Here is a 12,412-nt window from a genome sequence, read left to right as displayed (position 1 = left end):
TAATTGTGCACACAATGTATAAGTTTTATTGAAAGACAATACAGGCTAATACAGTCAGTATAGCATTGAATTTGTTATATTAAGATATTTCTGTTTATTTTACAATTTCCAACATTTAAGTGTTTGAATAAAATATCTATAAAAGCACATTCAAATTTGCACACTTTCACAGAGCCAACATCTGGATTGAGCCAGATAATAATGATAAAAGAGTTAGTTCAATTGCAAAATCAGCAACAGTTAGCATTTTTGCTAACATTAGTTAACTTGCTAACATCAGCTAATTAGCTAACTTGTATTACCTAATATGCAAAGAAGCTAACTTCTAGCTAACATCTGCTTTGCTAATGCCAGTTTATTGGGTGTCAGTTAACTTCATTACTGCCGTGTTGGAGGACATCCAGAACAAAAAGATTACCCAAAACTGCTGATGGAACGATGCCACATTGTTTTTATAAGCAAAATTAATTAGTGACAAAGAAATGTGATGAAATATTGTATCCTTTACCGATCATAAACACAAATCAGTAAAGTGAGGAATTATGAAGACGGCCTGGTTGTCATAAAATAGCACTAGAGGATTTAGTTGACCTAACGCTACACCATTCCTCGTCTGCTTTTCTGTTCATTTCATAGCATGTTAGTCTCTGTTACTGCGGAGCTGCAATAGCGCTCCTTCATCCCCACCACTGTCAGATTGTTCAATTCTACCGTATAACTAGTGCAACAACCTCTGTATTTGTAAATACATTGTTGGGTCATTGCCATGACAATAAATACTGTGGCAGGGGCATATATTGTGTTTCTATGCTGGGACACTAATGCCACAGAGTTTTGCCCAAAACATCTGAGGCCGCCTGTCGTAGCTGTAGATGCGTAGAAAGGCAATGCTACAGTGTTTCCTTACAGCCGATAGTGTAAGAGGATTATTATACCACACCCCTGCATCACTGCTACAACATTTATGTAAGTACAAACACATTTAGCAAGGTCATGATAATAACAGTACTTAATCTCAAGCTTGGAGAGGCTGACATGGCAACTGAGCCGGCTCTTTCTTCTTATTAATTAAACAAATAATTATTTAGATACTGGGGGGCACTTAAAGACTGTTTAGAGCTGTGAGCTATATGTATAGTAAGTCATTATTGTGTCACAACATAAGACAAATGTTATCCTGCTTTTTTATATATAATTATAGATTGTTCTTTTCTTTATATGTTCATGTTTAGTAACCAGGCTTATGATTGTTGGTTTTCATTTTCTAACCATATCATCAACATGTTCAACCCAGCAGAGCTGGGGGTTCCCGAGATGAAACATAGATTTTGGGCTTCACTAGTATCCCATTTTTATCCCCTGTAATACCTATTACCTGCACCTGAAAGAGTTCGGGACATAATGTCAATTTGCCTCTGAGCATCTCAGAAAGCTTTTGTGCTGCTCTTGATAAAGCCTCTCAAGTTACTTGAGTCATATGCCTTTAAACTACTTGATTAGGCCTTAAACATAATGTTTATGAGAACATTTTAGTAATTCTCTGAATTTACATTGAGGGCTCATCTGTGTGAGTTACTTCCCTATTCATGAATGCCTCCTTTATCTGATGAGCTTTAACCACTTACACTTGCTATTCTTATTTGTAATTCACCTAGACTGAGTAGAGAGGCGAAACTCAGGCCACCTGCCAGACCGACCATAAAGTTCCCAGTGTGATGCTGTAGGCAATCACAGCCACTAAGTAGACTCTGAAGAGCAACACGTCCAGCACGTAGCCAACCTGGAGCCACTCCTTGGCGATTTCCCGACACCTGTCCCTCTTCTCCAGAAACTGCCGAATCGCCGTCACTTCCTGCAGGATATTGTCCATGACAGGCAGGGTGTTGTCCCTGGATGGGGCCAGGCGAAGTCCGAGCATCCCACCTTCTCTGTCCTGCTGGCTGAGCCTCTGGCCTATCTCACAGGTGTGGTGGAGGGAGCACTGGGCTGCAGAATGGGACAAGGGTGTAATCTTGTAAACACCTACTGTGGCTGCCAATAACATAAAGGCCTCTTACATCTACAAACTAAGCAATTAGTTAGGAACAAAATATTAAAACAAACACGGAACATTTCCAAGTAGCACAAAGGTTGGTCCTGATTTGGCAAGATATAAAACTTTACAGAAGCAGCAATGCTGAAAACCAACTGTACTTACCAGTCCCATAGTTGTTTTCTTTGTAGCGGTCCAGCTCTGATGCCTGAGAAGACAGCCGGGCACAGAAGCGATGCTTTTTGTGGATGCAGAAGAGGACTGGAGCTCTTTCCAGGACCAGGTACTTCACCCAGTGGGGCACGGGTGGCTGCAGGTCCTGCTTGTGAACCAGACGAACAATCAGCACGGTTTCCGTTAGGCTGATCACCAGCAGAGCCATGCAGACCACAAAGTACACACCTGCAAGACCAGATAGGATCACATAACGTTTATAAGGTATTGTAGAAGATACTGTACAATACAATTCAATTTCATACAATGTGGTACAATGATATATTAAATTGCATATGCAGTATCAATGTAATATGATGAGATGTGAAATGATATTAAACTGAAGACCTCCTTGCCATAACCCTAATCTGTAGCTGAAGCAGATTTATGAAACAGTATAATATGATACCATATGGAATTATGTGATATGATGCAGTTTAATAAGATTTGATTTATGGCTGAACGATGCAATATAAACGCTTTGACATGCTACAATACAATAGAATATGGTTTATTATCTCCTTGGGTAAATATGCTTTGGATTGAGTGCAGTCTCAAAAGCTGCCTTTGCAAAATCCCTTAATTTATTACGTTTAATTTAACATCACACAACATTATTACAATCAAACTCAAATTAATTTCACAGTTCTAATATTTTACGCCTTCAAAACTCATAATGATGTGGCATTTCTTAAGACATCCACTTTATTTAAGATACAGTGCCTTGCAAATGTACTCGGCTCACTTGAACTGGTCAACCTCTTGCCACATTTCAGGCTTCAAACATAAAGATATAAAATTCAAATTTTTTGTGAAGAATCAACAAGTGGGACACAATCGTGAAGTGGAATGAAATTTATTGGATGTGTCAAACTTTTTTAACAAATAAAAAACTGAAAAGTGGGTCGTGCAATATTATTTGGCCCCTTTACTTTCAGTGCAGCAAACTCACTCCAGAAGTTCAGTGAGGATCTCTGAATGATCCAATGTTGTCCCAAATGACTGATGATGATAAATAGAATCCACCTGTGTGTAATCAAGTCTCCGTATAAATGCACCTGCTCTGTGATTGTCTCAGGGTTCTGTTCAAATCGCAGAGAGCATCATGAAGACCAAGGAACACACCAGGCAGGTCCGAGATACTGTTGTGGAGAAATTTAAAGCTGGATTTGGATACAAAAAAATTTCCCAAGCTTTAAACATCCCAAGGAGAACTGTGCAAGCAATCATATTGAAATGAAAGGAATATCTTCCAACAAGACAATGATCCAAAACATGAAGCCAAATCTACAATGGAATGGTTCACAGATAAACGTATCCAGGTGTTGGAATGGCCAAGTCAAAGTCCAGACCTCAATCCAATCAAGATTCTGTGGAAAGAGCTGAAGACTGCTGTTCATGAATGCTCTCCATCCAACCTCACTGAGCTCCAGCTGTTTTGCAAGGAAGAATGTCCAAGAATTTCAGTCTCTCGATGTGCAAAACTGATAGAGACATACCCCAAGCGACTTGCAGCTGTAATTGCAGCAAAGGGTGGCGCTACAAAATATTAACGCAAGGGGGCCGAATAATATTGCACGCCCCACTTTTCAGTTTTTTATTTGTTAAAAAAGTTTGACACATCCAATAAATTTCATTCACTTGTTGTTAATTCTTCACAAAAAATTTGAATTTTATATTATATTTATGTTTGAAGCAAATGCGGCAAGAGATTGACCAGTTCAAGAGGGCCGAGTACTTTCGCAAGGCACTGTAAATAGTCTTTTGGCTACCAGGCAGACGTTCTGTCCTAAATGAACACTTGCCAGTGGACATTATAAATCCCAGTTACCTATCAGTGGCGTTCCAATGGCCGTGGCAGGCAGAGTGTCGGATACAATGATGAGGAAAACAGAGTAGCCGAGCAGCAAAGTGATCTTAAAGGAAACTCTCTCTCCGCTGTCCGGTGGCAGATAGAAACCAACAATGTCCATCACCATCAGGAAGATGCTGGGCAGCAGCAGATTTACGGTGTAGAACAGTGGCCGCCGTCGGATCACCACCTGGGGAGAGAAGTGTTATGTTAAGCTTAACAAGAACCAGAAAATGGGTTTCTGTCTTAAATTTGTCACTAATTTACTCTTGGAATGTGTGACCAGAGGAAGTGTCCTTTATCCAGTTATTTATATGAACATAAAATAAAAACATCCAAAGCAAAAATCCAAAAGATTTTTAAACTGTTGGGAAAACTGTGCTATAACAGTGGCGTAGAGGATCCAGTGTAGATTTTTAGATGCATCCCAGATCACAACTGAATCAGGCGACTTTACATCCGCAGCATGTCATGAGGTTCTGCAGAGGCCTGATAACGACTCATTCATCTGGTTAAGGTGTGTTGGAGCAAGGTTGCATCTGAAAGTTGCAGGATGGTAGCTCAGGAGGACTGGAGTTGGAAACCCTTGATCTGGACAATGTTTCTGACCATCTAAGCTGCTCAAATATCGCAGACTGGATGGGACAGGGTGGGATCAGCCCACCTACATTAAGTAACTGACCTGTGATAAGACATCAATGACACTACCTTTCTTCAGGAGGTGTTTTTGCATTTGTTCTTTTATTTGCTGTTTTTTTTTTTTTTTTTTTTGCATCATGTCATATCTTTGTCAAAACAAATTAATTAACTAAAACAGACATTTAAGGAGTCAAAATTCATAGAATGCATAATAATTTGGCATGTATGGTGAGACTAACAGCATTCACAAAAAAACCCCAAAAATGTTGATACATATTTCTACAGCAATCTTTTAAAAGACCCTTTTTTGTGTCCAAGGTATGCAAGTGGGGCACAAAATGAAGGGACCCATAAGGACTAAATGGCTTAGCTTACATTAGCACATGTTCCTTTTTATGCACAATATTTAAATTTGATGTTGGATTTCAATAGTTCGTCTGCATTGCAACTATCCGACACTCACATGGAACTTCATCTCTGCATAATAGTCGTCATTGTCCACGCTGAAGATCTTGTAGTTGGACAGTATGTGCAACAGCTCCCACTCTCCCTGGTTCATAAAGACACTCTTGTCATCCCTGAGCTTCTCGGGGCTTCGCATCAGGGTGATGTTGATGTCATCGACTGCAGATCAAACACAATATTGGGAGCAGCATGAAGCGGGCCTAACAACAAGCCAGCTTTCATTCACCACCCTACTCTTTGAGCTTCAATCACAGCAGGAGTGAAAAGATGGAGGCGCCAAATAAAACAACACTTCTACTCAGAACCTGGACGAAATGTGTGCTGCTTTAGAGGTGAAACCAGCCAGTTTCTGTGTTTATTGTCTTTTAAAAAGTCTAAGATATATGTTTATTGCAAAAATGTTTTATGTTCAAACAAAAGACCTATAGGTGCATCACAATAAATAAATATAAGCTAAAGGTTTCTTTCAGTAACTGAGTTCACAAATTGAAACACATTATATAAAGTTTAATTCTACACAGAGGGATGTTTTCAAGCCTTTATTTCTGTTAATTATGATGCTTTTCCACCTACAGTTAATGAAAACACGACATTTTAGATGAGAAAATAACATCAAACCAATAAAAAACGATTTTATTCCAGAAATGTGGGCTTAATGAAAAGTATGTTTAATATCTAAAAGGTACTTTTGACAAACGAGCCTCGACGCACCACATATTCTAATTTATTGAAAATGACTACATATGATGTGGATAACACACACATACTGAATGTGTGTGTACCAGCCTTGGCTTCCTCAACCAACCACAGGCTGATTCCCTCCTTGCCATGCTGTATTATTGCACTAATTCATGCAAAAGGAACCCACTCCGTGTACTAAATGCAGATATTGTACAGTTCATGGATATACTGTTAAGTAGGCCCACATTTCAGCATTAAAATTTATTTATTTATTAGTCTTATGTAATATTCTAATTTTCAGAGAAACTGAGTTTTCTGCTTTTATTTTTATCAGATATTGAAATATGTCACTCCATGAGATGAATCGGTACTAAAAGTACTAAAATAAACCTTTCTGATATTCTAATTTATTGAGATACACCCATATATACATCGTTGTAAAAAGTATGTGCCCCTTTACTTTTGGTCACAATTACAGACCAGATCATCAAACAAATTTAATACCAGGCAAAGATAACGTGGATAAATACAAAAAGTCGTTTTAAAATGTTGACGTCATTTTAAGGGAAAAAAGCTATCCAACCGAGCCAACCCTCTCTGAAAGAAACAACCATCCTTGTTAAATCATGAAGTATCTGGGATTGACCAAGTCTTTTAGAAAACTGAACTCAGTCTAACTTGATACACCCAGGCATGTAGAATTAAGAAATCCCTTAAACAGAATGGGCCAAAATTTTTAAGAATCAGTACCAGTTACAGTATCACAACCACTTAATGGCAGTTAGTGCTGCCACAGGGGAACCACCAGGTATTAAGTTTAAGGAGCACTTATATTTTCCAATAGGGTCAGGTTGGTTTGGTAAGCTTTTTTCCCTTGATAAATGTAATCATCATTTTAAAACTGCATTTTGTATTTACTTTAGTTATCTTTGATGTTAAAATTAGTTTGATCTGAAACTTTTCTCTAAGGAAACATAGTAAACACAAGAGATCTTTGTAAAGAGGCAAGTCTTTTTTTACAGCACTGTATTTGTATTTATCCCAAGTAAAAAAACGATGTCCTTATTCATAAAAATATTTAAACATTTTTACTTTTCAACCAAACAATTAAGCTTTTGTATTTTGTCTGTAAGTAAATCCACATTACTGGTATGGAGCCAGCTCTGGAAGGTAAGGCTGCATTTCTGGACGTCAAACGGGAAGTTGTAGATGTTGAGGGTGCAGGCGGTGACAACCTGGATGGGCTTGTAGTTCTGCACCAGACCCTCGTGTGTAACGTAGACATAAGGAATGTCTGGAGACTTCCCCACATCGACGCTGCCGGTTAGATTCAACAAACAGCAACCATGTCTGTATGATCCATTTGGTACAGTGGAAGGTCTGAAGTAAAGGCTGAGACAGAAAAATCAGAGTAGGAGCAGCTCTTACAACTCATTGATGAGAATGTCAGGAACCCAGACGTTAGCTGTGGGCATGGAGAGTTGTTTGACTTCATCAAAATCCTCCGGGTTCCACACCAGGAATTCATCTGTCCACGACTGAAATATTTAACACCATGTAAATGTATGATCAGATTTAATTTGTAGTGAACTTGTTATATTCATAATGCATAAAATTTAAAATTATAACCTGGTAATTATTACACAAACAGATCAAAATAGTCAGATACATATAAACATTGTAAAAAGATTGATATTCTAAAACACTTAAAAAACGAACTTCAGCCAGAATAAAAATATAAAGGATTTTTTTTATAATGATAAAAACTTACATTTTTATTTATGATGAAATGTAAAATTGTAAAAAGATAAATAATATTAATGGATTTAAGTGCAAATAAAAAGTGCAACAAATTAAAATAAAACTTAATAAATAGATACAAAAAATAAAATAAGAAAAATATGCCTAGAATGTATACATAATTTCAGAAATTCAGCTTAAAACATAAAGCTTCAAAGATAAGTTCTAATGACCTTCAAGAGGTTTGTTTGATAGATAAGAGCCATAAATTTAAATTATTTTTTATAAAAATATTAAAGTTTTACTGTTTTAAACAAAACAACCAAAAAAAAAGAAAGGCTAAGGCAAATTAACATAACAAATTGTAAGAAATGTGTAATTTGAGCTCTTTTAAGTCGTTTTCAGCTTTGCTTAAGCTGAATTTTAAAGAAAATGTCAGGAAGTGGTGGATTTCATAGGAAAATTGTTTGTTTAACACAAACTATAAGTAAGTAATATTTATTGAGACTACTTAAATAGTCACTGCTCTTACCTGCCTGTACCACACATATGTTGTCAAAACCTGGTTCTTCTCGTCCTTTATTAAAATACAGAAATACGTGACAGTGAACAAACAAAATGTTACATTAAGGTAAATGATTTGCAGCTTCAAGTCTAAACATCATTACATCGTTTAAAAGGCAGCATTATTCTGTCCAGGTAAATGTAAAGTGACACATTCACCACTATACCACTGATCTGCTGTGTCAGCAGAACTCACCACATTGAGGATGGAGTAAACCATGAGGTCTATGGCCACGATAGTGGACGTCCTCCAATCCTTCACAGGTCGCACTCCTTTCTTATAGCCAGCACTCAAGAACTCGGCCAGCCGCACTAAGGTGGCATTGACAAATCTTCCAGGGTTGCTGCCCAACTTCTTAACTGAAAAGCAGTAAATGATTCACGTTCTAATGTGGACTAACAGAAAATAGTCTTCATGTTAGAGCAGAAAAAATTAGTTTTAAATAAATATATGTTTAATGGCTACTATTTTACACCAGATGTCTGTTACAAGCCATATAATCCACACATACAAATAAGTCATGAAGACTTTGTCCACAAATTATTTTATAAAATGGAATGCCACAGGGATATGTATTGAACACATAGAAGAAATAATGCTGGAAAATGGGTAGAAAGCCAAGAAATCTTCTGAAATCTGCTTATCATTGCAAATTAATGCCAGCTGGTTTAGTCCAATACAAAATGGTTTTCTTTTACCAATATATAACACAAGAAGCTTGTCATGATGGGATTCAAAGAACTCTATCAAGAACCTCACAATCATATTGTTGCTAAACATAGTGATGGCATTTAATACAGACATATGCCTAAACTTCAAAATGTACCATTGAGCACTATATTCTGCACATAAAGATAACATAATTTCGCCATAAAACCATTTTTTCAATTAAATGCACTCAATCACTATGCATGTTCACTGCACAAGACTCCACTGCTGAAGAAAAAGCATGTTAAAGTTTGTTTAAGATTTTCTGTAGAATATATAGACAAGCCAAAGAAATACTGGGAGAATATAGTCTGATCAAATGAGACCAAATCTCAGCTCATTGGATGTGATTGCACACACCATGTTTGGAGGGACAATTCACTGCACATACCCCCTAAAATTCCATGCTAACAGTGAAGTTTGGAGGTGGAAACATCATGGTACAAGCACTGAGGGAGGAAGGAACTGTTAAATGAATAAATAAATACTGCTATTGATAAATCATTAATACATTTTCCATGAAATAAATAAATATCCCCATGAAATCAAACAAAATAATTATGTTAAAATAAATTTTCATCTTATTTTATTTAATTCATTTCAAGATTTATTTAATTTACTTAAAGATTTATTTTATTTAATAAAATATGTATTTATTTATTTCATAATGCAGTTTTATTGTGTGACACTTTTATTTTGTAAAGCTATTTTATGTATTTCAGTGACTTTTACTTTTTAACTTTTCATTTTAAGCTCTTCTTATTTCATGTTCTTATATTCAAATGAGGGGGCGGAGTCTTATCAGTGGGGCGGCGCTGGGACAGCAGGGCGGAGCTCAGTTCATGGCTGAGGGAGCCAGGGGGTTCTGGGTGCAGTGCTATTCTGCACGGTTTGGTTGGTTTTCCATTACAACTGAGTATCATCTCAATGTGGGTGGGATTGTCGACATCAAGGTGGCCCCACAGTCCGAAAAAGTAACGTGATGTGATTTGTAGAGACAAAAACAATGGAAGTTGCTAGCTTGCTATATTGGTCATTTACACAATAAGCCAAGCGTACAACAATGTAAGGGTTGTGAAGATATTAGGTATTATGATATGTACGCTGTGACTGCTGATAACCCTCCTACCAATCAGTGATCATTTTTAGCACGACTCGACACGGTTTGAACTGCAAGCAAGTAATAAAAATATTAACAGCTCCATGTAACTATTACTAATGGAAAGCCTAAAACGTGGGTCGAACTGTACCGAACAGATGAAAAGCAGTCCTCCCCACCCAAAGCAAGAGTTATTTCCTGCACTTCTAAACTTCTAAATAATTTGTACTTATGTCAAACATGGTAAATATACCCATAGCTATCTCAGAAAAAAAAATTATTGGCTGTCGGGGTTCGACATTTTGGACTTTGTTTGTGGTCTTGTTTACTTTTCATCTAGGTGTTTTCTAGTTTGGGTTTTGTAGTCAAGTTTGTTTGTTTATTTCCTTTTGCCCCTGCTGGCTTTGTTTTCTCTCCTGCCTCCTAGTGTTTGTTGTTTTCTCTCCCCTCGCTCTTAGTTCTTTTAGTGGTTGCTTTCTTATTACTTTGTATGGTTTTCTTATGATTATTATAGTTCTTTGGCTTCCTAGGATTCTCTAGTTTAGTTTCCCGTTTAGTATCTCTGTGTTTATTTATGGTTAGGTATTTGTTCTCTTTGCACCCTTCTAGTTTATTAATTTATTTTTCCTGTTCCTCCTCTTGTCTTTTGGTTCCCCTTCTGTGGTTGTTTGCTCGGTGTTCGTTTCTCTTTTTATTTGTAGTTCTTTCCTAGTTCAGTTCCTCGGTTTAGTCTCTATTCTTCTAGTCCCTCCTGATAGATTAGCTTTAGTTATTGTTTACGTTTGGTTTACATTTATTCTAGTCCTCGCCTTCTCTGCTTCCTTCCCAGTTAGTTCAGTCAGTGTTGGTTTAGGTTTGTTTACTTTTGTGGTTAGGGTTTCTTTATGGTCTCTTATTAATTCATATTTTGCCAGTTTCTTAGGCTGTTTTTCTTCTGTTCCCTCCAGTTTCTCAGTTTCCTTTAGTTCATGGTTATTCCTGATTCTTATGCTTCATTTGGTTATTTATCTTTGTCTATAGTTTTGCTTAGATCTGTTTCCGGTATTGTTAATTAGTTCCTTCTCCCATGCTTTAGTCTTTGTATTAGTTTCACCTGTTCCTTTAGCCTCCCTGCTTCCATGTCACACCTGTTCCTGGTTCTTTTGATTACCTGCCCTTTGTTACCCTCTGTATATTAGTTGTTCTAGTTTCATTGTTCTTTGCTGGTTCCTACTGTTCCCTACCCTTGTTTAAGTTCTGTTTTTGCTACGCTCTTCCACTGAGAACTCATGTAAGTTTTTGGCTCTACTCATGCTTGTTCCAGGAAGTACTTATGTAACGTTTTTGAAAACCTTCTGATTAAAGAAGGGTGCTTGTTCTCATCATGCTGCTGCCCAGTGTTTGTCTGCACTTTAGTCCACTACAGCCACATAATATGACATTGGCTTAAAATGAACAATTTGGAATAAAATGTTCCTTTAGTTTCTTTGTGGTAAATCTTAAATCTGTCATTTTTTTAACAAACAGAAAACAACAATAATGGTAAACATTTTGTTGCAAAAGAACACAAACCTTGTAAAATTTTTGGGATGTTTTATTACTTTATTTTATAACCCTTGAATAAACAATTAATTACATCTAATAATTAACTAATGATTTATAATGAATTAAATTTTTGTCCTTTACGGCAGAATTTTGGCCAACTGACTGTATATTCAGTAACATTTTGGCAAATCTAACTTTATTGAACAATAATTTGACAGCACTAGGTTAGTCTGAACATCGGAATAATTTGGCATATTTAGATGACACAGTGTTAGATATTTGTATCTAATTACACAACAGACATAAAATCTGCCAATAACTATTAGAAAAACAACCTTTACCCTAGCATTTAATTGACACTAAGACATAAATTAAACACTGAATGCACTTATTTATGCTTTAATTTAGGGTTGAAGGAGATATTTAGGATCTTACAGTATATTTAAGCAAAGTGTAAGTGTACCTGTGCAGACTGTAGCACCTCCATGAAGCAGCAGGTAAAGAAGTATTGTCCAGGCTGATGAGAGTCTCATGGTCTTAGCTAACCTGTGTCTTTGTCTGCTGCTCTGATGGCCCTCCTGTCGTTCTGATGGAAGACCTGGCAACGTTCGACACCCTTATTCTCCATATCCATCAGCTCCATGCATCACTTCACCCACTTCCCCTATGAAAACCTTGTTGGTGTCACTGGGCTCAGGAGGGTGTATCCTTGTGCTCAGAAGCCACTCCTTCCTGCTCAATAAAGGAGCAGCAGCTCACCAAGACGAGTGGAGCAGAAAGTCCATCTAAAGATCATATATCACGTCTGAGAAAATACTTAATTAGGTTATACAACTACCCAGGAGTGAAAAGGCATGGATATTAATTAAAGCGCTTTTAGGCAAGATGCCACTT

At 37.1% G+C, this 12,412-nt stretch overlaps 1 protein-coding gene across 1 annotated transcript; it reads right to left on the bottom strand.

The window, feature by feature from the left end:
- Positions 1 to 12,167, bottom strand: htr3a (5-hydroxytryptamine (serotonin) receptor 3A). The gene is made up of 9 exons (XM_047379362.1): positions 11,982 to 12,167; positions 8,383 to 8,546; positions 8,155 to 8,199; positions 7,311 to 7,420; positions 7,030 to 7,199; positions 5,200 to 5,360; positions 4,077 to 4,287; positions 2,198 to 2,434; positions 1 to 1,986 (listed from the first exon to the last, which is right to left on the bottom strand). Exons 1-9 carry the CDS (start codon positions 12,049 to 12,051, stop codon positions 1,676 to 1,678), a joined length of 1,479 nt encoding a protein of 492 aa, XP_047235318.1. The 5' UTR covers positions 12,052 to 12,167; the 3' UTR covers positions 1 to 1,675.
- Between the last annotated feature and the right edge of the window lie 245 nt (positions 12,168 to 12,412).

This window comes from Girardinichthys multiradiatus, chromosome 11 (genome assembly GCF_021462225.1).
Source record: "Girardinichthys multiradiatus isolate DD_20200921_A chromosome 11, DD_fGirMul_XY1, whole genome shotgun sequence".
NCBI lineage: Eukaryota > Metazoa > Chordata > Actinopteri > Cyprinodontiformes > Goodeidae > Girardinichthys > Girardinichthys multiradiatus.
The sequence above is the reverse complement of the archived record's forward strand: the minus strand, read 5'-3'. Positions and strand labels throughout refer to the sequence as shown.